The following is a 27,837-nucleotide window of genomic DNA, read 5'->3' as shown; positions in this document are numbered from 1 at the left end:
TCCCGAGGTATCTTAAAAGCAAAATGTGGCACAAAATAAACTGAATAAAACTTAGTTCAGCTAACATTACCATTTAGTAACATGTTTATGACATAGGTTAGGTACAGCTGAATAAACTGACCAACCCCCCACCACCCCCATCTCCACAGAGAGAGCTTTAAACCTTAGACTAGAACCTAGCCTGACAGAGAAAAAGCCCAACCTTATCACATGTAATATAAGAACTAATCGCCTACAGAGCCTTTGCCCATGCTTTACATAATACTGATGGTTTTGGAGAGAAGCCGTTGGCTGATCTTTCATAATGGGGAAGTGGGAGCCCTCTAACATTTTTGTTTTATTTAATTCCCAGACACATGTCTTTTAATATAGAATAAGCATTTTCTTATTTATGTTCCTTTGCTATTATTTTTATATACATCTTAAATCTAGGATCAAAAATTGACTATATTTCAAAAATAGTTTACAGAGGAAGGAAAAGGAATAAATACTGCATCACAACTGTCAACGTCCAAACATTTATTTCCTACCATCAATTAAGTATCAGTTTTAATTTCTTCCCACTCCCATGTCTAACCCTTGAATGTCACCTTTCTTTAGAAAGTTCCATTTATCTACTTGTAAACAGCTAATGCTACAAAACTGAAAATACTTCAAAATTCTTTTACCATAGGCTGACCAGCATCTGAGAACTTCACTTTAATATCTTTCAAGTGCTTCAGAATAGGTTCATCATGTTCCTTCAAATTAAAAAAAAATTAAAATGAGTATCTGAATGGCATTAAGACTAGTGTTCTGTTATTAGACAATAAGCACTTAACTGACAGACATTTTATTGTTCAGTTTTATGTACGATTATGAACCATAAAGATTTAATCTTATGCCTTATACTAGTTTACTTAGTTCTACCTTCTATCACCATTGGCTGAGAAAAGGTGACTAAATAGAGAACTACATCATTATATAGACTGAATGGACTGAAAAGTTCAAAACCAAGTCTAAATAATTCATGTTTGCTTTAAAAATGTTTCCAGATCTGGACTTCCCTGGCAGTCCAGTGGCTAAGACTCTGTGCTTCCACTGGAGGGGGCACGGGTTCGATCCCTGGTCAGGGAACTAAAGATGCATATACCACACATGTCGTGTGGTGCAGCCAAAAATATTTTTTAAAAAAAGTTTCCCCAATCATAATTGCTGCCTTTTCCAGCTGCTTGTTCCTTTTCTACTTTGCTAAAAGTAGAAATGCAGTAAGCAGTCATTGTTCTGAGACAGTTTCTTTTTCTTGACATTAACGTCCAACAATCACAATACAAGGTAACAAGTACTACAATGCAGATGATAGCGGCTCAAGAAATGATTCAGATTAGGAGAGGCAAAGTTTCCCAGAGAAGGTGACATCTGTGTCAGTTTCCCAGGGAAAATGACAATTGTTAAAATAGGCAAATATTTTTACAGTATTCTTTTAAAATGCAAATGTGCCTTGGAATAGTTGTTTCAGACTGAAAAGGTCTCTGGGGTAGGACAACTGAAACTCCCCCATCCTACCACCACACTCCACATCTAAAAACAGAAGGCACAGGGATATATTAGAAAGCATCATACAGTGAGATGAGCAATTACCAAAGGGACTATTTCATTATCTAATTTTTGAAAACAAATTGTAATTTATTTGATTACATTAATCAAAGCTGCAATTTTCCTTCTACCAATAACAGCTCTTTCAAAACAAAGCAATCATGGGAATTCCCTTGCGGTCCAGTGGTTAGGACTCCTCGCTTTCACTACCAAGGGCCTGGGTTCGATCCCTGATCGCGGAACTAAGATCCCACAAGCCGCGTGGCGCGGCATGGGCCCCCTCCAAAAAGAAAAAAAAAAAAAAAAAAAAAAGAAAGCAATCATTCTATAAAAATCAATAATAAAGAGACTAGTCATCAGAGCCATTTAAACTTCAAAGGTTTACCCTTTGAGGTAAACTGGTGTTTTTATGAATAAAATTACCTGAACCATATCACTGAGCAAGTCAACATTCTTAAAAACGGTCAGCCAAAATTCAGGAATTCCTTTGGGGTCTTCTTTTTCTTCATCCTTTTTCTCATCTTCAATCTTGGCCTTTTCTTTTAGCTCCTCCTTAATAAAAGACAGCATTCATCATTACTGGATACCCAGATTAGTCATCTTGATAAAATTTTTGACATCCCGTTAACTTACATGCAGTGGCAGAGAACCCAACAAACCCTCAATGACTAGTTTTAACATTTAGCCAAAGAAGTTCTAGTCTAATTGTGTAAACACTGCTGTTACCCATACCAGACCTTACTTCCATAATACTTCTACTACCATACCCCTTCCAAAAAGAAAGCCACTAAGACCATGAGCTGTAGGAAAAAAATTTCAGCTTCATGGGAGAGAAGAGGAAAAAAAATAAGACTTAAGCACAGTGAAGAGGAAAAGCAAAAGAAATATAAACCTTGTCCACTGCCTCACCCACTGGTGTTCTTAATCAAAATATATTCTCTTAATCACCAACGTTAAAACATCAGTGCTGGAGAAACAGGGTCATGTAACAGAGCATTGGACTTGTATCACAGCTCCACCATCTGTAAGTTGTGGGCAGGACATTTAGAGACCTCCATCTGCACTTTTGTATGTCATCATGAAGTTCAAACGAAAAGTTTATATGAATCTATAAACTTTAAATGCTATAGAAATGCAAGGAAAAGGTGAATTTGGGTACAGGTGGAGCTGGGCTAACAGTGGATCCATCTCACAATAAAGATAATTATTTCCAAGGTATAAAAACACACTAAATTAAATTTAATACCGACCGAAACTTCATCTTCCTCATCTGGTTTCCATTCACATTCTTCTTCTGTAGGTTCATAAATGGCATTAATGATCTCAAATCGCTAAAATGATTAAAAACAAAAACTTGCATAAAAACACTGGCATCGAAGCTAAAAACGAGATGTCCCTCATTAAGAATGCTTAAAGATTTAATTAATTCATACAACTTGAATCGCTGTTATTGATAGTTGTCCCAAATTCCTCTAATAACCATTTTGCTGACAGTTCTAACAAAAGTTTGTTTATATTTCCAGAGCTTTATTGTCTTCTTGAAATTTACATTAAAAAAACAAAGTATTAGAAAGCATTACCTTATCAAATAGAGGTTGATAGAGAACAGCATACTTTCTTTCAAGATCATGAACTTCCTCATAGAACTTGGCTTCTATCTGTGCACATTTAACTTGAAGGTTTTTGAGAGCATTCACACGTCTTTTAACTACCCTAGGCAAGCTGAAAGGTTAGAAAGCACCAGTTACACAGCATCACAGTAAAACCCAAGTAACACTTCTTTTAGCATACTGAAATTGAAGCATGAAAGTTAGTAACAGGTTTCCTATTTGCAGCAAAAGGTATATTCAAAGTAATTAAAATTCGAGATGTGAATACACAGACCTCTTGCCCATAAAACATTTCAAAAGAGGAAGTTTAACCAGGTACAGTAAATTGATAAGAAACTGTAAACCGTGTCACCGACCCTAAATCCTTCATTGTAATCAAGTTCAGCACTGGGCTCAGTGATGGCATGTCCGGTGTAAACTGCAGTCTAAAACTTAAAAAGTCACGGACTAACCATCCTAACAATGACAACCGGAAGTATGTTTTTAAAAACACGTACAATTGAGGGAATTCCCTGGAGGGCCAGCTGTTAGGACTCCGAGCTCCCACTACAGGGGGCACAGCTCCAATCCCTGGTCAGAGAACTAAAATCCCACAAGTAGCGTAGCACGGCCAAATTAAATAAATTAATTAATAAAATAAAATAAAATATGTAAAGCTGACACTTAACACAAGTTTGAACTGCATGGGTCCACTTATATGCAGGTATTTTTCAATAGTAAATACTAGAGTACTACACAGTCTGTGCTTGGTTGAATCCATGGATGGAGGAATTGCAGACACAGGGGGATGACTCCTGATGAACTCCTGTGTTATTCAAGGGTCAACTGCATGTCTCACCTGTATCAATTATTAGGGGAAAGAGGGGAGCATATGTGTTTTGGAAAAAGGATGGTAAATCCTACACCATTGTTTTCTTTTTAGTCTCAGTATTTAATTTGGAATTTGAAATTACATTAAATAAGTATGTAACATTTTATGAAGAGGGAAGGTAGATTTTTTAAAATAACAGCTTTTCTAAGATACAATTCATATACAATTCACTATAGGGCACAGATTTTTTTAAAGATTCTACACACCTAGTTTACGAGCCCCTCGAAAAATGATTAAAATTATGAATCCCTCTACCACCCCAAAAATGTTCACCCTCAAAAGTTCCATTAAGTTCAGGGAATCTGTACAACAGATCCAAAATCCAGGTTAGAATTTCCTGCCATACACAGATTGGGGTAAAGCAAATTAATTCTCTACTTAACCACTTTAGTTAAGGTAATCAGAAGTAAAAACAAACAAACAAAAACAAAAACCTAAAATACAAACTTTTATTTCTTACAATTAAAACTAAAATGTTGTCAAGGTGGTGAAATAGCTTGGTCAGCTAGCCTCCCTGCAACTCTACAACTCAAAAAAAAAAATCAACCCTGGAAACTTTAGAACCATGAAGCAAACAACTATTTCTCTCTCTCTCTCTCTCTCTCTCTCACACACACACACACACACACACACACACACACCATCACACCATGAGCAATTTCTGAGTAAGACTGAAGGTTGTCTTTAACTGGTACAGACACAGTGAGCTGCAACTTGGAAGGCAGGGATGGGGGTAGGTGGGTGGTGGTGACCAGAGTGGGCAGCAGTGAGGACAAGGTGGAAGAAAGCTTTCTGCAGAAAAGCTTTCAAGTTCTATCTACACTTGCCTTCGACACTCACTGCCTGTCCCCTTCACCCTTCCCAGAGCCCAGTGCCATTGCTCCTAGGATAACATGAAGAGCTGATGGAAGCTGGACTGGCTCAGAGCCCTAAGCACTCACTCTTCCACCCGCTCCAATCCAGGAACAATGGATCACAACCAAAGGAGACTGGCTCCTCCCAAAGCAGCCAAGAAAACTGCCTGTAATTGTCAGCCAAGTCTGAGTCTGAGGTGACTGGAGCTCTCCTTAGGCTCATCCAGTCTCCTTTCTCTTTCTTTCTCCATGAGGCTGTCACAGACAGAAGTCTAATCTTCATTCCTCCCTCAACACTCATTACTAGAGTAACTGGTATCACCCAGTGTGCTGGAGCTATAAGGCCAAAATAACTAGACACTTGAAGAGTACTATGAAAGAATGAAATATTTAGCATCTGAAGCATTATTAAACAAAGGATTTAAACAAGAATGTAAATATATTTAAAGAGTTGAAGAAAGATAGATCTTAACTCTGAAACAAGACCAAGAAAGCTAATACAAGGTGGGAATATTAAGTATGAAAAATACAGTTAACTAAAATAACCAACAAATAGGACAAACAAGGTATGTTCAACTGAAGAAAAAATCCATGAGGTTTAAAACCTCTTCAGAAAGGCAGCAGGAAAGACAGACAGAAAAGCTATGAGACATGGAGGCACTGGTGCCAAATGAAACAATAGCTGAAAAAGAGAAGGGAGGTGGATATCTGAGGAAATGAGGGTAATGAATTTCTCAGTTACAGAAACGTGAAAGCCCTTATTCGAACCACTAGACACGTTAATGAGATTGATGACTACCAAAGAAAAAAGAAAATTCTAAAGATATCCAATGAAAAAAGCAAACAACCTACAAAAGAAAAGGAATCAGAGGGATATCGGGTTTCAAAGAGAACACTGTAGACAAGAAAAACTGAAGTGAATTTTTAAGATATTTAAGAACTTTGAACTTAAAATTTTCAGATATGAAGGCAAAATAAAAACTGTATACGGTATATGAGGCTTTAGGAAGTATGCCACAGATATTATATTCATGAAAAATAATTTTGAAAAATAATTTTGAGGAAGTAAAAAAAAAAAAAAAAACCCAGGAGATGCTATATAACGTATGGGTGAATCAAAAATATCTTGATAAATTTTACTGTTGCCTTGAAAGAAAAAAAAAGAGGCCTAGAGGAAGTATATTATTGGTAAATTTAACAGATCAATAGGGGTAAATAAACTGAGGTATTAGGTTATGATCCATTTTACCATAATAACAAAAAACAAAATGCATTAACTTTGAAACCAGCAGAAGACAACTTGATCTTTTCAATGGAAAACAGAAAAGGAGAAAAAAGTACCATAAATTAGATAATAAGAAAAGAGAAGAGCAATTAACTCCAAAAACAATACCACTTCTAAGAAATGTAAAGAGTTTGAAACTACTAATACAGAGGAAAACGATCATACTAGAGTAAGATACAAGGATGGAAAAAGACACGCCAGATAAATAAAAACCAAAACAAAGCTGGAGCAGCTAAATAAAAACCAGAACAGAGCTGGAGCAGCTATCTTAGTATCAGACAAAACAAAATCTATGACACAATCCACAACTGACAGAATTATAGGACGAGAAAGATAAATTAAGAAGATTTTTTATACATTCATCCCCAAAACTGTTAGATCAAGCAGTCAATCAATACGCAAAAATAAAGAGAACCTGAACAATACAACTAATATGCCTAAGCTACTGATATCGGCATATAAATTTTCATACTTATTCACATAACATTTATAAAAACAGTTTTATGGCCGTAAAAGAGACATTAATTTTTTTTAATTAAATGAACTAAGCAGGGAAGGGAATCGAGCAAACCCACATAAGGAAATAACATTAAAGCCAGAAAAAAAAAGCAATAACAAAAAATATGCAAATGGAAAATCAAAACATTAAGATTGAGACAACTGGCAAAACTAACGCAGATACAAAATACAGAATATGAAAGGGAAAAATCAGATTTTTAAAAATATGAATTATACACATTAATCAATTTGAAACCTAGATAAAACGCATACAGTTTTAGAAGAACATAAAACTCCACAATTGGCACAAGAGAAATTGAAGAGGTCAGTTAGTATGTTATAAAGAAAAAAAAAAAAAAGGATAAATTCCCCAGGACCTCTAGTTCCCAAATCCCAAAGGCCCAAGTCAATTTTTAGAAGAGTTCTACCAACTGTTCAAGGAATTCCTATCTTATACAAGTTGTTCCAGAAAACAAAAAAGTAAAAGCAATCTTGTTTATTTCTAGTCAAGTTGAAATCTTGACTCTAAAACCAGGGAGAGAGGGAGAGGGAGAGAGGGAGAGAGGGAGAGAGAGAGGGAGGGAGGGAGGGAGGGAGGGAGATGGAGAGAGAGAGAGAGAGAGAGATGGATGGAGGGAGGGAGGGAGTGTGTGTACAGGCACACACAAGCTCTTTTCATTAATAAGGACCCTAAATAAAATATTAACTACCCAACTCAGATTTCCAAAAACATATTTAATATACAATTAGTAGATTCAAAGAAAAAGTCAAAAGACCATCTGAATTGATAAAGGAAAAAAGGTCATAATAAATCACAAATAGACACATTAATGAAGAGATTACATACTCATTCCTGGTTAAGATAAGAAATAAGACAAGGATGCCCATTTTTAACGTTGATGTTTAACACAGTAATGAAAGTCCTGGCCAATGTTACAAAGAAAGAAAAATAAACATGCAGTGTGGTGTAATGTGGAAGATTAGAGTTAAAACTGCCACTTGCAGATAAGATCCTTTGGGCTATGTGAGAAATAACAGAACAAATTACTATACAGTAAGAGTAGCAAGGTTTCTGGACACAAGATCAACTTTAAAAAAATAATAATCAGGGGCCTCCCTGGTGGCGCAGTGGTTGAGAGTCCGCCTGCGGATGCAGGGGATACGGGTTCGTGCCCCGGTCTGGGAGGATCCCATATGCCGCGGAGCGGCTGGGCCCGTGAGCCATGGCCGCTGGGCCCGCGCGTCCGGAGCCTGTGCTCCGCAACGGGAGAGGCCACAACAGTGAGAGGCCCGCATACCACAAAAAGAAAAAAAATAATAATCAGTAGTACTCCTTTATCAAGAACAGCCAACCAGAAAATACAATGAAAAATACTATTCACAACAGCAACACAGATATAGAGGAATTAACCAAGAAGAAAACTTTGTAATAAAAGATACAGAATATGATCTGAATAAATACAAGGATATGGATGAGACAATTTAATACTAAAAAGATACTGGAATTCTTATGAAAATTCTAGTTTTTTGTTTGTTATTTTGAGGGGTTTTGTTTTTGTTTTTTTAAGAGAACACTGATAAACTTACTCTCAACCATACATGGGATAAAGGGCTACAGATGGTAAGATCAACCTTAAAAGTGTGTTCCATGGTGGATGAGTGGTGGTAGAAAAAAGCAACTCACCCAGCCAGATATTAAGACATACTATAAAGCCAGAGTAATTAAGTGGGACAATGACAAAAGAACAGGCAAAAAAACCAATGAAGAGTGCTGCTCAGAGACAAACAAAGGTGTTTATAAGAATCTGATATACAATAAAGGTGGTAACACAAATAAATGGGGGAAGAATGAACTGTTTAGTGAAGCATTATAAAAACTAGCTCACCAAAAAGGAAAGGAAAGAAAGATGCCTATTTAATATGAAATACAAAGGTCATCTCTAAAGGGATTAAGACCTAAATAAAGGTAAAAGGTAAAACTAGTCAATAGGAAATGTAGGAGTAAGGAAAGACTTATCTTCAAAAGAACAAGCCATAGGTCAAAAAATTTAACAAACATAAAAATTAAGGATTTGTTTAATAGAGGACACCATGGACAAAATTAATAGAAATGACAATAGATTATTTACAAAGTCTAAAGCTGATAAGGGATTAAAACCTAGAATACTTAAGAACTCCTACAAAACAAGAAAAAGACAGTAAACCACGGCTTCCCTGGTGGCACAGTGGTTAAGAATCCACCTGCCAATGCAGGGGACACAAGTTCGAACCCTGCTCCAGGAAGATCCCACATGCTGTGGAGCAACTAAGCCCGTGCGCCACAACTACTAAGCCTGCGCTCTAGAGCCCACGAGCCACAACTACTGAGCATGTGAGTCACAAGTACTGAGCACGAGTGCCACAACTACTGAAGCCCACACGCCTAGAGCCCGTGCTCCGCAACAAGAGAAGCCACCACAATGAGAAGCCCGTGCACCGCAACAAAGAGTAGCCCCCACTCACCGCAACTAAAGTAAGCCCACCTGCAGCAACAAAGACCCAACGCAGCCAAAAATAAACTAATTTTTAAAAAAGATAGTAAACCCCAAAATGTGAATGGGCAAAAGGGTACAAAATGAGCAACATAAAAGGCTCACTCGCAATCATTATGAAAGGAAGCTCAACTCATTAGAAATCAGAAAATACAAGTAAAACAAAATGAGCCTGCACCTCTTAGACTGGTAAAAACAGAAAAACTATAAAGCTGAATGATGTCAACTGTTGGCAAGGACACAAGGGTAAAGCGTCCTTCACATACTGGATATAGGCATTGCAGAAAGCACCTGGAAGTACTGAAGGTCTGCATATCCCATAATTAACAATTCCACTAAGTACATATCCCAAAGAAATCCCTACACAGCTCCTTAAGAGGACATACACAAGCATGAACAACATCACAACTGAATTCGTGTTGATGAAGCTTGGAGACAAACTGGATGACCATCAAGGAAAAAGCATATAGCGAAGCATGGTGGACACACATCACAGAGAACCAGGAAACATTTAGAAGCTAGAAACTAATGAAGAGAGATACATATAGACAGCAATGTGGATAGATCTTAGAATTATAAAGTTATGTAAAAAATTATAAGCAGAATAAGATATTTGGGCTATTATTAGTGATTTATATCGCCAATGAAATAAATAAGAAATCTGTATTTCTTCTAATTCTGTGCATTTCTAACAAATCTCAGAAATGATTTAAGATCAGTATACTTCCTACGGAGATGAACCAAAATAAACTTTAAAAGACCAACTCTAAACCTGTACTCAGCAAAATTTTAAACTCCCAATAATCCTATACTAGATACTAATGAACACTAGCTCTCCACTGTGACATACGTTAAGTCCCAGATGGCCTTAAAAATATACACCTGCAACGTTGATTATAGAAAGATAAATAAGGACTATGAAAAAGAAGAACTTGTACCTTTCAATGTATCCTGTTGGTGTTTCTACCAGACCATCAAGTCTTTCTTGAAGGGCTGCAAGAATCTGAGGATTTTGCATCATCTGAACAGTCAGCTGACGCGCTTTGGGAAAAAAAAGGGCATTGAAAGAAGGATTTTATGAAAATGTATCATGCTATTTGAATAGGACAATCCAATCATGAAACTTTCCTGACTAGCTCATAAATCGCTGGTATGAGTAGAGACAAGCAACAAGCTAAAGAAAATTCACTCTAGGAAAACCCAGTGTACAGGAAAAGTTCAGATTCTAATGATGTCTAACGTACACCATTTCTCAAGGCCACTGCCACAACTACTATGAACATTATCCTTTCTTTTCCTACTATCTTGTGCTTTACCCACCTTATGTTTTGGGAAGCTCGAAGATTCATACAGATGCCTATTTATGATCCTTGATAACCCTTTGAAGTCAAACAACACATACAAGAAAACTGCAAATATAGTGACAGTTTCAAGCCTGGGACAAAGATGGTCAAATGAATCTGAACGTTTCATTGATGCTTATATAATGTGCTTGTGGGTATCTGAACAGAGAAAGTTAACAACTGAGATAGTCAAAAGTTGTAACTAAAGCCGAACAAAATTTGGTTATTAATGGCATCTAAAAATTATATTAAATCCAAAAATAACCTAGATTTATGCAAATTATTTTGCTATCTTATTTTCTCCATCAATACAGACTTTACCAAAAAATTACCATTAATTTTCCCAATTTATGTTTTTAAACATCAATTTACTTCTAATACTGATTTTATTACTGGATGATGTACAGCTGTGATAACCAACATGCTTTCAGAAATACCAATACTGGCCACTAAAGATACAGTCCTGTATCTTTTAAAAAAACGCTGCACAATGAAAGCTGAAGCTACAAGTTCAGCAGTCTTTTCAGAATAAACCTCATTCTGGCTTAAAAATGAGAAGTTGGGTCATCTGGTACGTTGATATTCTTGGCTCCTAAGCTACAGGGCATATCCTAAAGCAGTATAATTCCCCACTACCATTATTACCCCCTTGAAAAATAATGTGCTAAAGAAAATTTTGAATGATTTTGTCTACATTTAATAAATGTCTCTTTTTGATTGGTTGGAATGGATTAAAACACACAGACACACACACACTACATATTTTCTACATATTAAATACTAAACGTTTTCAAATAAGTCTAAGCTAGTGTTATTTAGAAGCACCACTAGAAACAACTCCTACCACCACCTATAACGTACCTAACTTGAGACAAATCTCACCGGCAACAGTTTGACAAGCTATGACATCCCTCCAGCAGTAGGGCGTACACACAGTGACTTCTGTTGGGTCACTGCATCCATTCCCCCCTCCCTCACTACCGCTCCTCTCCAGCTCCAGCTCCCTCTGACCCTCCCTCCCTCCCTCCCCCTCCCCACCCCAAACATACATGTACACACACACAACTGTTACTGCAGGTTTGGCTAGTCAGTACAGTGGACAAGTATCCAAAAAGAGAATGGTATTTACCACTGCCCTCTAGAAGACATGCGCCAGCAATCACTGGCTCCTGAAGGAATTTAAAATAATACCTTTGAGTTTTGTTTCTTCACCAGTTTCTTCTTCTTCTACTTCTTCAACATCATCCAAATCTTGATCAAGTTCAGACTGTTCTTTGCTATAATATTATAGTATCACACACCAAGGTTCAAATGTACCAATTACCCAAAAAAAAAAAAATTATAGAAAACTTCAGTTCATTTTCTAGGTTAATATTCCTCTTTCAAAAATATGAAGTAGGAAACCCAAAGGGTGATTCAGTTTTCTAACTTCATATGTAAACAAGGACAAATTGGAAATACTTAAAATTTCATTTAAAAGCATATGGTCTAATATAAAGTTTATACTTTAAGCTTTAAAAATGTGGTTTGACAGGTTGTGATTCAGAGAATGTAATGTCAGAAAGTATGTGTTTTCTACCCAAATCTATTGGTTTCATTCTTCCTAGTAACAGCACTCTGATTTCATATGAGATGGTAATACACCAAGCTAAAAAGTCAACATATCCCCAGCCTACCTTTCAGCTAGATGTGGCTATATAACCATATTTTGGCAGTAAGATAAAAAAAAGAGGAATGTAGAATTTTATATATATATAAAGCCTCCTTAATAGAATGGTAAACAGCTGGAAGCCTTTTCGATATTGCTCCCTCCCTAGAACACGGATATGATGGCTAGAGCTCCAGCAGCCGTGTTGGACCATGAGGCATCCTAGCGAATGGAACTCACCAGCTAAGAATAAATTAAGGAATCTGGAAAAACAGAAGGATCCTGGATCCCTGGTGGCTGTGGAACAACCGCATCAGCCTGTATTTACTATCTTTGGACCTTCCTTTTTCTTCACTTCATAGGGGAGATGGGGAAGAACAGTAAAAGTTAAGAAGACCTGAGTCTACTTCATGCTTAGAGTAAAGCCAGAAGGATGGACCATTGAAAGAGAAGATAAAACGTAATAACATTCTTCCCATTTCATCTTAAAAATCTAGTTTTTGAACATGAGATTACAATCAGCATTAAAACGGGGAATGAGGATATCTAACTCAACATACAGATCATCATACAATTCCTTGTGTTATTTTACATTTTAGTATGGTATTTGGTTTAGAAAATTAGTTGCTTTCATGTCTAGAAATAGCATTTGAAAAATTAATTTTCACATAGGAACTATAGAAAAGGTCAACTGTATTCTGCTAGAAAAATCTGTTTCTGTCAACAAAGGGAAAAAAAACAGCCTTCCCATCAGAAACAATACAGATTATTTTGGGACTATCTTTTATTCACTATAAAGTTAAGCATAAAGACAACATGTAACAGCTCTTCCTCCAGTGCCATCTCATTCTATCATTTATTGAACATCTAAAACTTAAAGCTTTAAAACAGAAGTCCACAAACTGTGTCATATGGCCAAATCCAGCCCAGTCCTATTTTTGTAAATAAAGTTTTATTGGAACACAGCCATATTAATTTATGTATTGTCTCTGGCTTCTTTCACACTACAACGGCAGAGCTGAAGAGCTGCAACAGAAACCTCACAGCCCAAAATGCCCAAAATACTTATGATCAGGTCCTTTAAAGAAAAAGTCTGCGGACTCGTGCTTTAAAGAACAAGCATCTTCCTCTTCCTCCTGCCCTCCTAAGAGCTCACAGGCGTCCCACAGTAAATGATGGGATGAGAAGGGTAGGGCAGAGTCAAGCTACCACAACCAATTTACTCTTTTTTCAAAGTTTAAGACAAAATGAAGGTTAGATGACAGACTGCACTTACTCGTCTGATCTTAATCCTTCCAAAATTTCTACTAAAATTATGACAAAGGGGTTTTTAAACAAATACTGAAGGACAAGGAGACAAAAAGCAGCAAATTCATCGAGAACTAAAGTCTAAGTCAGCAGTGGTAGAGCTGAGAAACAGCCTAAACACAGAACCTTAAAAAGGACACTTCTAGAACTCTAGGGCTTGGGGATGAAGGTGGATAAAATAGGGAGACCCAGGCAAAAACTAAGAAAGTTAAATCCTTAGATCCTCTTTCTCACTCTAGCAGAACAGTTTCTTCTCTGGAAAGGGAACTGGAAGCTCAGACTAGAGGATCACGGATATATACATACTATTGATAGAATGCTGAATGCAGAGACCCCTCCCCAGGCTGCCTTCTCCCAAGTTAGTTCCCAAATGTATGGAAGCCATATCTTTACCCAAACACTCTTTACTGGGGTATGTGACCAGCCCAGAAAAAAATGCCATTCTGACAGTGGGGAGTCTCACAACAAATGTCTGCCCTGGTGAGCCCACATTAAAATCCTAAATTGAAAGCACTCCCCCGCTCCCAACACTCAAATTCGCCAATTAACTTGTAAAAAAAAAACATCCTTCAACTATGCATTTCCCCCACCCAGTCTTAATGAGCAAACAAGTATTACCTCCTATTTGAGGAAAGCCTCCTACATGGAGACCAAAACAGGCAAGAAAAATTTAAGACCAAACAGACTATACAGGGGAAAGAACATCCAGAGAAAAGACATTACAATCAGTGAAATAAGAACAAGATGCTACAAAAATAGGAACAGAGAGCAAAGGAACGCTTGAAAACTAAAACAACAGAAATTTAGACACTCAATACAAGAGTTAAAAGGTAAAGTTTCTTCAGCTTTGCCCAGAAAGAAGCGCAAAGAGACAAAGATGGAAACTAGGACAAAAGGTAATCACAAGAGCCAGTCCAACATATAACAGAAGCTCCAGAAATAGAAAATGGGAACAAGACAACCAGCAAAATAAGTCAAGAATATTCCCTAGAACTGACAGCTATCCAGTTGCCAGACTGAGAGGGTCCCCCACTGAACGCCTAACAAGAGATAAAAAAAAAAAAGACCCAACAATGTAAGAATTTCTCAACTCCAAAGCCAGAGTAACTTCCAGAAATAGATATATATGTCTACGCTTTTAAAAAAGTGTTACATACAAATGATCAAGAATTATGACGACTTTGAACTTCAACAAAACAACACTAGAAGCAAGGTGACAATGGAGCAATGCCTTCAAAATTCTAAAGAAAAGTGATTCCCAAATTACAATTCTACACCCCAAATATCAAGCAGAAGGGTAAAATAGTCATCTTCAGTCATGCCATCTCAAAATAATTTACTTCCCTTGTACTCTTCCAAGAAGGTACTAAACCAAAGAACCAAAAAAAGAAAACATGGGATATAGCAAACAGCAAACCCAAGAGAGGAGAGACACAAGGAAACCCCAGGAAGATAAACTAAATCCACCATGACAATTGTGCAACCAAGGTCAAGCGATGCACACGGGAGCAGTGTGATTCAGGAGACAATCACTTGGACAGCCATGATCACTAAAATGTCTGCTACCACCCTTCTTTTTATGCTGAAGACAGTATACATGGGATGATCGGCCAAATTCTTAGAAGGACTTGAATGTGTTGCCCTTATGATATAAGTTTCCTGCCCTCCCACCTCCATGTTCTGCTGCCTGCAACAGCTGTGGATGCTCACATCATAACCCCTTCATCCTGAAATGTTCTGTTTTACCTATTCCGAGTTGGCAGACTATTGTGAAATTACAAATAGCAACAAACAGTGCAGGTCACCTCATTCTCCTTCACCATACTTCTGCACGACATCCATCCACACTAGAACCCTGACAGATGCCAACTTCAATAAACCTGTGTTTCCAGGATGTATGACTTTGCCCAATGACTTCTCCAAAATAAGCCCTTGTAAAGACTCAGGAAAGCTGAAGCCAGTCCATGACCCAGATAGTCTCTTTTACTTTTTATTTTCCTACCTTGGACCCTTCAACTAATACTGCTTTTTTCTTTACACAGCTAAGTTTGTAACTGCTATTCAGATTTTCAAAAGTAAACACTGATTAAGAATTTGTAGGTGGTAAAAGTCTAAAGAAAAACAAAGAAGTGAATTAGACAAAAGCCAAGATAGTACTGACACCTCTGGAGAGAAAAGGAGGATGAAACTGAGAAGGGGCGCACAGGGCTTCTAAAGGGAATGATCCATGTTTAAAAACTTGTACACAAGTGTACTGTTATTCTTTAAACTCTACACATACGTTTCATACACTTTTTATCCTGTATGTATGATACTTTAGAATGCAAGTAGTAAAATCTTTGAGAAATGGTAAAAATGAATTCTCCAAATATTTATGACTCATTATTGTGCTCAGCACTTCCCTAAGAATAAATACTGACAAACGGTTTACTATATTTATGACAGTGATTATGTATACTATATTTTGTCTTGAATACATTGTACCCAACTTTTAAAATAGCAGGCACTAAAGCATGTCATTACCATACATTTTCATAGTACATAATTTGTACCGCTGTTAACTACATCACACGGTACAAAGTGATGCCAAATCTGAAAAAGGAACTAACTATCTGCCACTTACTTGTCGATGTCTGCCATGTTGTATGAACGTCAAATATCTATGGAGAGAAACATCAATGTTAAAAAAAAAAAAAAAGAGCATACGACTTATTTATAACCAATAAAAACATTTGAAACCAAAACCCTTTAAATGAATACCACGTTAAAACTATTCCAAGAAAAAACACGGAACATAGACACTAGTCACTGAAGTAATTTTTCAGAGGATGCTGCTTACAAGTTACTACTTGGCATTCAGAATCTATTGGGCAAGGATTTTTACAATAGCACTGTTGGTGAAAATCTAATGTACGCTAGAATCACAGGAAAGGAACAATACAAAGAGTCTTTATTCAAATTCCTTTAACAACCATGAATGGTCAATTTTCGCTTAAATTTCTGGACCGCTCAGTACCTCACAGATCAAGCCCACTTGATCTTTATTTTACGTTTTTACTTTGACACGTTTTCTCATACATACACACCCATGGAACCATCACTGAAGTCAAGGCAATGACCGTGTCCCTCACGCTCACAGCTTTCCCCCTGCCCTGTTAGGACACCCCCCTTCTCCCCGTCCTGCTTCCCACCCCAGGCCACCGCTGCTCTGCCGTCACTCTAGTTCATACTTTCTAGAACTTTATAGAAATGCCATCATACAGTATGTACTGTTTTCCCCCCAGTCTGGCTTCTTTCATTCAGAAAGACTATTCTGAGATTCATCTATGTTGTAGTATTTATCAAATAGTTCATTACTTTTTACTGTATAATGGTATTCCACTGAAAACATATATTCTATTATACGTTTAAATATTCAGCTGTTGATGGACATGTGGGTTATCTTTTGGCAGGGGGCTATTATAAATAGAGCTGCTATGAGCATTTGAGGATAAGTCTTTGTGTGGACAACTGCTTTACCTCTCTCAAACCCACTTGATTTTTAACAGTATTAATTTTTACCAAATTCATGTTAAAAAGTCAAAACCTGCCACATGCTGCACTGTACTCATTATGCTCCCCCTGGAGATCCTTTTTTTTTTTTTAGTTTAATAATTCTTGTTATCAAATGCCAAAACTTAAGACAAAATGTGTTACACTGAGCCAGAAAAATGGCTGAATGCCATAGGTAATGCACAGATTACTTTCTTAAAAATTAAGGTTAGAATCCCACATTAAAATCAATTTTTAATCTTTTAAAAATTAAAATCTTAGTTTAACTCACAAGATGCTACAAGATGTGATTCCTCATACCAACATGCTTAATATGCTTTTCACTTGAAGAATTAAGAGTTACTGATTTGAGCAGTGAAGTGCTATTATTTGGAATAGTATTGCTGATCCAACATCCACCCTTTAGACAATTTAGAAATATTTCTTCCTAATGTATCCTACTCTATTTTATACACTTTCTGTTTGCTGTAAATAATTTCTAACAGCATTGATAAATTCCTCTAGTGATGCTGGTTAATTAGCTAGCATTAACAAAACATTTAGCAAAAAATGAACATACTAATTCAAAAATAAGAAAAATATTCAATCAGTCAAAGAAACACAAGCGGGATTCAAATTTGTCTATGAAATCAGAGTAAGGATTTTCTTTTAATGCAGGGAAAATTATGGTGAATATGCATTCTTAAATATGGCTAGTGTTCCTATAAACCATTACCTTTCTGCAGAGCACCTTGGCCATGGGAATAACAAAAGCCTTAAATATGTCCATCTCCAGCCTTGGTTATTCACTTATGAGAACCTACCTTGAAAAAACTTAAAGGATCTCAGGGTCTGTAAATGTTTCATGCTCGCCTAATAGGTTCTTCCCAGTCCTATACATTTTCTTTGGCTCTCAGCTCAAAGATTTACTTCAAGACAGAACAGGCTGGCATTTACTTCTTCAGAGATGCCTTCTCCAACTTGTACATCCTGGCTAAGTAAGATTTCTTGGTTGCACACACTCCTATAAAGCTCCATTTCTTTCCATCATAGGATGTCTCAAGTTTGTAATTACAAATTATTGTGATTATTTGACTAATGTCTGTCTCCCCCAACTGACCAGGCCATAAAATTCATGATTATAGGTATTATATCTGCTTTTTCCAATCACTGCATCATATCCTTCAGGAGTATACAAAGTATACAAAGCAGTATACAAAAAAAAAACCCTTAGTATTAATGTGCATACAATGGAATGCTTTGCAATAAAAAAATGAAGCAGATCTGAGTTGATATGGAAAGAGCACCGAAGCAGGGGTAAAGGATGTATGGCAAAATCCAATCTGGATATATATGAACGTGCATACTCATACATGTACATGCTTTCTTATGAATAAGACATTTCTGGAAAGATACACCAGAAACCTAACAGGAGCTACCTATGAGAAAAGACTGGAAGTAAATGAGAACTTACGTTTCATTCTGCATTATTTGGTTTCCCTATACAGATACTTATTTAATAACATTTTAGAATTTGCTGGGTTGAATATACAGTGTAGTAAATCCAGCAATTATCAAAAGTATGAAACAAAAAACACCCAGAACTTCTAAATTCACATTTTTATAACATTTTAACATGTTCACAGAAAAATGGTTACCCTTCTACCCTCAGTATCCACCTTGTGGCATCACATTTAGAATTCAAACTCCTTTAATGAAATTCTTTTGCTTCTTCATTACAGAGGATTCAAGACAGAAGAGGCTGGCATTCACTTCTTCAGATGCCTTCTCCAGTCTGCGCAGTCTGGCTACATTAGGCTTCTTGGTTGTACACACTTTTGTGCCTACGTTTGCAGTCAGATCACTTGGGTTGACACGAGCTCTGTAGCAATCTAGCCAGCTCAGGAGAACAACTTCTGGCCTTATTTCATCATCTTCAAAAAGCAGGAGAAGATGTTTCCTCATTGGATTTCTCTTATTAGGAAGCAAATTCATGTAAAGGATTCGTGTTTGGCACCTAGTTAACACTCAATAAACACACACAATGTTTTTCATTCTGTCCATTTTGAATTATCCTTTACATGGAGTCAGTGTTTCTGCAACATAATTAGCTAGGGTGATGGCTAAAAACAGCTTCTTTCAGTTTTGACAAATGCAGACTGACCAGTAAATGCACCAAGGTAGTATAAGATATTAACATTAGGGGAAACTGGGTAACGGGCATATGGGAATTCTGAACTACAACTTTTCTGTAAATCTAGAATTACAAATAAATCAAAAAACTAAAAATAAAGGAGCTATTCCCATACCCAGATTCAAAACCAAGGAGTGGATGCAAGAATCTACATTTGAAATAAGAAACCCAGCTTCTGAGGCAGGTGGTCTCAGACATTCAGATCACACTGAGAAACACAAGTTTAGATTAACACCTACATTGATTTTTTTTATTGCAGTCAACATTAAGTAAAATCAATGAGAATTTTATTTATCAGACATGAAATTGCTTTCTAAGAGTTCTGAAGAATTTCCACTCCTGGTAGTGACAAGCTAGATTATGCAGACCAACTCTACCAATGAAAACTAATTAAAAGTACAGAATAAAATATTTGTTAAAATCTTAAAAGCATGGAAAAATGTTAATAAGATAGTAAGAAATTACTAACCCAAAACTGAAGGCAAAACAGGAAGCAAAAGGATAAGTAGAAGGAAGCCGCTTTTGCCCTGAGGGCAACTGCCAATCTCAAATTTGAACTACTGTCTGGTGAAACCAAAAGCCCTGGACTTATTCAAGGTAGGAAATCTTTATAGCAAAAACCTCCCAAATTAAGCAGGAACCTCAAAGTGCTATATTCTCAGAGATAATAAACAAGTCCTGCTGTCCAAAACCCCAAATTCACCTCATCTGCACTGCACCCAAAACCTTAAGCTATGAGCTTAAAGCCATCTCAGCATTCCTAGGCACCTGCATATCCAAATGTAAATGAAAGGTGCCTTCATCCTAGACCTTAAATAATTCATAAAGTAATTTTTGAGAACAATAGGGGCAACAGAAAAGAATACAACAGAAGCCCATCCTATGAATGGACTTAAATATTGTCAAAAAGACCACACAGAAAAAACAATCATGCTTATTAAGTTTGAAAATACAGTGTCTGTAGCAGTACCTACAAGAAACAGTCATGTACTAAAGGTGATAGAGCAAATCTGGCAAAGAACTAAACAGAACTTCTAGAAATAAAAATAACAGAAATCAAACTAAATGGGCAGGTTTAACAGTAAACCAAACACAGATGGAGAGAGAATTAAGTGAGCTGGAAGTGAGCTTAGAAGAAATCTTCCGAAGTATGGCAGAGACTAGAGGATAAAAAATACTGAAGAAGCATCTTAGGACACAATAATGTCTAAAAAAGATTTAATCCAAGTTCCAGGAGGAGAGGACAGAGTGGGCACAATATCTGAAGAAATAAATAGCTAAGAATTTTCCAGAACTAACGAAAGACAAGCCCTACAAATTCCAATCAGGATAAATAAAAAACCCACACTTAGATATGTAAGTGAAAATGTAAGACAAGAGACAGAAGTCACCTCAAAAAGCACACAGAGAAAAGACTCAGATTAACTTCAAAGGCACAAAAGACTGACGACTGTTTTCTCTTCAATAGACACCAAAAGACAAAAGAACGTACTGTGTGCTCAATGTGCTGAAAATAACTAAGGATCTTAGAATATTACACCCAACCAAAACATCCTTTAAGAATGAAGGTGAGGGACTTCCCTGGTGGCACAGTGGTTCAGAATCCACCTGCCATTTCAGGAGACACGGGTTCAAGCCCTGATCCAGGAAGATCCCACATGCTGAGAAGCAGTAACTAAGACTGTGTGCCATAATTACTGAACCTGCGCTCTAGAGCCCACAAGCCACAACTACTGAGCCCGTGTGCCGCAACTACTGAAGCCCACGCGCCTAGAGCCCGAGCTCCGCAACGAGAAGCCACTGCAATGAGAAGCCCACGCACCGCAATGAAGAGTAGCCCCCGCTCGGCGCAACTAGAGAAAGCCTGCGCGCAGCACCAAAGATCCAACGCAGCCAAAAATAAATAAATTTTTAAATAAGAATAAAAATTAAAAGTTTCCTTCAATTAAAAAAAAAGAATGCAGGTGAAACAGAAATATCAGGCAAAAGTATCTCCAGCACTCATTAATAAATGCTATTAAGTATATTCTTCAGGCAGAAGGCAAGTGATCCCAAACAGAAGATCTAAAGATACAAGAAGAAATGAGAGGAAATAAGGTTATCAGCATATACCTGAACAAATATTTTAAAAGACATAATATCACCACTGTGTAGTGTTAAATTTAAACTACCATGACATTGTCAGTGGTGAGAATAAGGGGGGAGGAAACGGATTATTCTAATGTTCTTAAGTTAGCATGCTATAATTTCTAGGGTGACTCCAAAATTTCAGAAAGAGAATATGCAGCTTCCAAGTACAAGGAACACCAAGTAAATTATACCTATTTTTACATCAACCTAAAAGAAAAACAGGTTTTGGACAAATAAAAAGTACACACACACAAAAATCAGATTTAACCCTAATCATAGTGATTACATAAATCAACTAAAGGCTCCCTTTTAAAACTGTCAGACTAGATTTAACAAAATCCAACTACATCCCACTTATAAGAAACACATCTACAACGGAAGAATACAAAAAGCTTCAAAGGAGAATACAATCCTTAACCAAAAGGTGGTATCACTGTTTTAAAGTTTAAAGAGATTAAAGTTTACGACCAAAGGTTCAACCCACTACCCAATCAATATATGTTACAGAAGACCTCAATGGAAAGGCAGTTCATAACATGACTGAAGGCAAGTCTTAACCCAAGAACTTGAACACGAAGAAAATCTTCCATTGGAGAAAGAGGGGGAAACAAGTGATTCAATCAGACCATCATTTGATTATTCTGTGGTCTTATAATAGCTAAATGTCCAGACATCAAATGATCCTACCATTCCAGTATACCCGATTCTGTTCTCCTTACTTTCAATGAGAAGGAAAGAAAGCTAATATTCATGGAGCTTTTACTCTGTAGAACATTACTACGTGCTTTCCTCTTATTTGCAGATCAGTAAGCAACTTGCTCAGCAACACACAAGTGAAAAAACTAGGAATTAAAATCTGACTTCCAATACCCATGCCAATTCCACTATTCCAAGAGCCAAGGGGCCTCCCCTATCAGCCTACTGCTACATAGATTATATAGTAACCTACAGTTATATTCCTTTACAGAAAATGACTACTTCATGGTGAAACAGCCAATCATTAAAAACTACAAATGTTTTAGGAATTCCCTGGCGGTCCAGTGGTTGGTTACGACTCTGCACTTTTACTGCCCAGGCTGTGGGTTCGATCCCTGGTTGGGGAACTAAGATCCCACAAGCCATGCGGCACAGCCAAAAATACAAAAGTAAGAAAATAAGAATTAAAAAATAAAAATTTTTAAAGAATTAAAAAAAAAACAACTACAAATGTTTTAAAGCAAAAGAGTTCAAGGGAGCCAGTAACATCCCAAGGAAAAAATTTCCCTTTACCTCAGACCTCATATCTCATTCCAAATGCATTTTAAACAAATCTGTATTTTGGACATTGCTGTTCTATTAACAATTTCGGTGGTCCAGGGGCTCAGTACTTTACTTGATTCCAGCACAACCTCACAGTTAGAACATCTCATTCTTTACGCTCACTTTTTTCACTTCAGGGATATCAAAAGTCAACCTAGAACTGACTTTTGTATTTCACTCCCAAGCCAAATGAACTCCTATTTGAGAACACTACCTTCTGTTCAAGGGACCAAGGTATCATCTGACCCAACAGCAGAGAAACATACTGATATTTCTTGAAAATTCACTCAGCATTAACAAACTAAAACAATTTATTCACATATCAGACATATGTTGGAAGAAATCTTCAGGATTGTAAGTGCTTGAACTTTCCCTTGAAGCCCAGTGGAACCCAAGCAGGGTGCTTTTAAATTCCAAGCAGATGTATACAGTGTAAGTTTAAGTCAAGGGAACTCCCTTTAAACCAATATAAAATCCTTATTATAAATCATCATTGCTCAGTTATGTAACCTTGGATAAGTTCTTTAACTGCTCTGTACCTCAGTTTCCTCATCAAAATGTTGATACTAGCTATCTCCAGGAGCATTAAATGTGTTACTATACACGCAGAGTAAAACACTGCCTGAATAATCATGCAAGAATATTTTCTGCCTGTTGTGCTCTTACGTACCCTCTTTACCTGAGAAAATAATTTAAATTAATACTCTTCAAAATTATAGCCTCCTTTCCCAATAAAAATCACATGTACAAAACTTCTGAGCAAGTAAAAATACATCCAAATATGTAGCAGTAAATGGCAGAGTTGGTAACCAGAAGCGTAGAGGCCACTTTCCACGGCAAGCCCAGTAATGTGATCTAGTGGTCTGCAGTCAGAGTACTAAGCAACTTACTTCCAAGGATGAGTGAAAGCAACCCTGCTCACCTTCTAACCCCTACTCTGCCCAACAGGGAGAGAACTTACTCAGATAAAATTAGTATGAAATGGGTCTTAATGTTACTGTTTTAACAAATTCCTTCATGTAAAGAAGGTTATAGATACTACACTATCTCCCACTTCCCCCACTTTCTTTTTCTTCAGGGCACTCATCACAACTCAACACTTTATATCTAGACAACCAATTTGCCTGTTTGGCTCATGAAATAAGGTGTATGTCCAAACAGGAGCTAAAATATTTACTCAAAGAATCAACTAAGAACACAAGTAATTACAGGTTTGATTAGACTTGAGGATATGAATAGACTGATCATTAGTTTTCTAAACTGATCAGGATTCATCCCCTTTCATTAATATTTCAAATTTACAATCAAGCAGAAAATAAAGTAAGCAAAGCAGTATGTTTACATCTTCATACCTTTAAGTCGATCAGATTCTACCTTTTTTAGCCCCCTTTCCTGAAAAAGGACGCTGTACTGAATACATTTTGGGGAGTTTACAATCAGTCAGTCATCTCGAAGCAATATGGGCAAGTTGAGTCAGTAATAAAAAAAAAATAGCACCTGGATTAAATTAGTTCTGGTACAAGTGTTGGGTGTTTTTTTTTAATCTCTAGAGGACAAGGGTGTCACATTTAGTATTAGCTTAGTAATTTTCCCTGTCAATAGGTCCTATATCAAAAATAGGTACCTTGCAACATATACATTTTATGAAAGTGTTTAGACTAGTATGAAAGGACCAGTCTTCTTAAAAAGTAAATGGCACATTTTAGATTTGTGCCATTAATTTGCACTCAGGAAACTTCGAAAGAAGCGTGAGACTTTAGCCCCAGAAGATCACTGTAAACCTCATTTACCTCCCGTCAGCTTTAAATAAGTTATTCTAGATATGTGGTTTTTCCCTTAGCCAAAAGTGTATTATTACTAAGTACGTATAGAAGTATTAATTAAAACCGACAATTAAGTAGGAACTAAATACTACTCTGCAAAGGTATTTTGATGCTACGTATTTTCAAAAATGTCAAATTTCGTTTTCCAGCTCAGCTCTCCTGAAATCAGGCAAGCAGTTTTAAGTTGTGGGCTTTTAAAGCGCAGTCCTCACAGAATCATCAGACAGTGAGAGAATACAATTGGGGCTCCTTGAGGACATCACGCGCCCCGTTCTTCTTGTACTCGGAAAACCCAGCCCTCCCCATAGGACCGCATTACCCGTCTCCCTGCCCTGCCTTTTTGAGGGCAAAGCGGGCGCACTGACAAGGCAGGAGACTACACACTTCGCTCAGTACGTTTACATTGACGCCGCATTCCACCTCCTCCACCATAATCCCACTCACCTTAAAAACAAAACTGGTTAACTATCTTAGAGTGGGAACGTGAACAAAGGAACTAATTTGTAAGAAAGCAATAGAAGTCCTAGAAAAATTAAAGACATTGCAGGCCAAATCCTTTACTTCCACCTTAGAACTGTTCAGGCTTAGACTGATTAGGATCAATTCTCCCCAAATAACAAACTCTGGTCAAGATACCCATCCCAATTCTAATTTGTACTTGAGATACACAAAAGAATCTCTTGTTAATAAAAGCTAACGTAAGCGCTTTACACGTGTTAGTTCTTTAAAATCCTAGCAGTGGAGGCCCTGCTTCATCATTCAGCACCTAACGTTCACTTTCCTCCGGTACCAATAAAAAGATTACGACCGAAGAGAAGCAGGGAGGAGTTGGAAACCCAAGGGCTGAACTTATTGGCTCACTATTCATTTTCACGTCCCACCATCTCCACAACTTCCAGTAAAGTAGGGACAACCAGACAGGGGTCTCCAATCAGGCCCCGCCGGTGGCCACGTGCGGAGGGAAGCCGCCGGGGGTTTCCCCTCCCCGACCCATCGCCGCCTACAGTGGGCGGGGAGCCCAGGAGCCTCGCTGCCTCCCCGCCCCCTCCCCGCCCAGGGGCCTCGTCCCCTCACAGCCCCTCCCTCCCATCGGAATTCGCAGCCTCCGCGGTTCTTTCCATCCCCCAGCGGCCTCCCTCCGAGTATTATTTTTGAGTGAGCGGGGGCGTCGAGGCGGCGGTGGGCTACAGACCTGGGCCCGGGCCGCACCCCAGACGCCTGCCGGTCCCTAGCGGCGCGGCCGCCGCCTCCTCCGGGCGCCCGGGCGTCGCCGCGGCCTCGCTCCCGTCCGCGCTGAGAAGCCGGTGGGGCTCAGAACCTCGGCGCAGACTAGCAGGCGGGCCGCACCGACCCCCGCGCGTGTCCTGAGCGGTTCCCCAGAGAAGCGCCGGCCGATCCCGCGGGCCCTCTCCGGCTGCGGGGTCGAGACTCCGTTAACGGCTCGGGCTCTGGCCTCACAGGACGGCACCGGAGGCCCGGGCGGCCAGCGGCCCCCGCTCGCGGTTCCCCGTCCCTTCACCCCTTCCCTCCGCGCAGGCAGCCTCTACGTCCCCCCTTCCCCTTCGAGTTCCCGTCCGTTACCGGTGGCTAGCACGGGGAGCCAGGCGGCCGGAGCTGCGCAGGCAGTGACTCAGGGCGGCGGCGGGAGGAGCAGAAGGCGGCGCGGCGAGCAGATGGCGCTAAAAAAGACCCAAGAGCCCGCCGCTCGCGCTCATATACAATTAGCGTCAGCACGTAGGGCCCCCGCCGCCGCCCTCCCCCTGGCCTCGCCGTCTCCTAGCAACGCGAGCGGGAGGCGGGTCCAGGACGGGTTGCCTAGCAACAGAACCGTCCTTCTTCCCCCCCGCGACCTCCAGACCTCCCGCGCCAAGCTTGGGTTCCTCGGGTTCCCGCCTCCGCCCCTTACTACGCCTCCAGCCATCTCTTTTCTACCCGCTTCGCTGGAAAGGAACTCGCAACCCCTTCCGTTCCCGGGAAGGGGCCAGACCCACCAGCCTCGACCCCCGCTCACCTCGTCCCCCTTGCGTGGTACTGGGAAGGGTGAGGGCAGGGGGCCAGCCACCGGGTCCCGGCTTGCCGCATCCTGATGGCGAGCGCTCCTTAGTTCCCGACGCTGTCACGGCCTAATTCCTGCAACTCTCCGGTCCCCGGTAACCATTTTCTCTCCCCGCCCATTTTCCCCCCTCAGAACAACAGTTCTTTCCTTCTAACCACCTCGGCGGCGTCTTCTACTGGTTTTGCTTCTCCTAACTCAGTGGGTACCCGTGGCTTCCGGGGATGCTCTTCATTGCTACCTCTCCATCCTTTTACCAGACTTGCGATCCTTTAGGACTTTCGATGGATGAAAATAGCATGTTTGTTTATTGTCTGGATGCTTTATAATGAGGACAGTGTTGTTTCATCTTTTTGAAAAAGTAAATCCCATGTAAAGCCTCAGGGCCTGTGAAACCTCATGGCTACTTTTCAGTTGAAGCTGGATTGACTAATATTAACTCTTAAAACAGTGGTTCTCGAAGTGTGGTCCAAGGGTCCCCAGACTCTTTAAAGGGGAAAGTCAAAAGTATTTCCATAATAATACTAAAATGTTATTTGCCTTGGCACTCTCATTCTCTCATAAGTGTAGCGTGGAGTTTTACAGAGGCTACATGACATGCGATATGGAAACACTGAAACAGAAGCAAATATTAGAATCCAGTCATCTGCTGTTCAACCGGACGTTAAAGAGATTTGCACAAACATGAACCGATGCCACTCTACTCAATTTTTTTTTGTTTTGAAAAGGAGTTACTTTTCATATAAAAGATTATTTTCTGTTAAAATGAAATGAAATAACGAATAACTACTCTTAAAATTTCTTAATTTTAATTTCAAATATGATAATATAGGTATCCATAATACACGTAAAAGTTCTTGGAGTCCTCAATTTTTAAGAATGTAAAGGGGTCCTGAGATTTAAAAGTTTGAGAACTATTCTCTCTTGTATTCCTTGAAACTTCTAACTGCTTAGAGTCATCTGTCGTAATTCTCCTGTTCAGCAGCAACCCCTAATCCATTTTAGAGGATATGGTTTTTTTCCTCGGCACTCCCCAACCTCACTGAAATTAGTTGCCTTTCCCACTCTGTGCTACAGATGACTGAGTTTATCCATTCATTTTGGGTTTTCTTATGTGATTATTTTGTTTTTCTCAACCTTCTGTCTTCATATACATCCTACTTGACAATGATGTAAGGCTAATAAGGATTATAATCACATCAATAATGACTCCTCCTGAAGAATCTACAATACACTAGGTAGACCAGTGCCCAAAATGTCAGTACACTTGGCACTAATTTCAAT

The 27,837-nt window shown here is 38.6% G+C and overlaps 1 protein-coding gene and 1 long non-coding RNA gene across 2 annotated transcripts in view; one reads left to right on the top strand and one right to left on the bottom strand.

Annotated features, from left to right (window-relative positions):
- The window catches only part of NAP1L1 (nucleosome assembly protein 1 like 1), a 32,020-nt gene extending 5,800 nt beyond the window's left edge, over positions 1-26,220 (bottom strand). Inside the window, exons 1-8 of the mRNA XM_081247866.1 lie at positions 26,082-26,220; positions 16,147-16,183; positions 11,759-11,844; positions 10,163-10,265; positions 3,156-3,297; positions 2,826-2,906; positions 1,999-2,127; positions 669-740 (exon numbers count right to left, since the gene is read on the bottom strand). Of these exons, the coding sequence (XP_081103992.1) occupies positions 669-740; positions 1,999-2,127; positions 2,826-2,906; positions 3,156-3,297; positions 10,163-10,265; positions 11,759-11,844; positions 16,147-16,163 (630 nt within the window). The 5' untranslated portion in view covers positions 16,164-16,183; positions 26,082-26,220. The remainder of the gene's footprint in view (positions 1-668; positions 741-1,998; positions 2,128-2,825; positions 2,907-3,155; positions 3,298-10,162; positions 10,266-11,758; positions 11,845-16,146; positions 16,184-26,081) is intronic.
- LOC308624552 overlaps positions 1-27,837 on the top strand; it is a 102,907-nt gene that overhangs the window by 4,685 nt on the left and 70,385 nt on the right. The gene's annotated exons all lie outside the window — the stretch shown is intronic.

Source organism: Mesoplodon bidens (genome assembly GCF_964165515.1).
Source record: "Mesoplodon bidens genome assembly, chromosome: 11".
NCBI lineage: Eukaryota > Metazoa > Chordata > Mammalia > Artiodactyla > Ziphiidae > Mesoplodon > Mesoplodon bidens.
The sequence above is the reverse complement of the archived record's forward strand: the minus strand, read 5'-3'. Positions and strand labels throughout refer to the sequence as shown.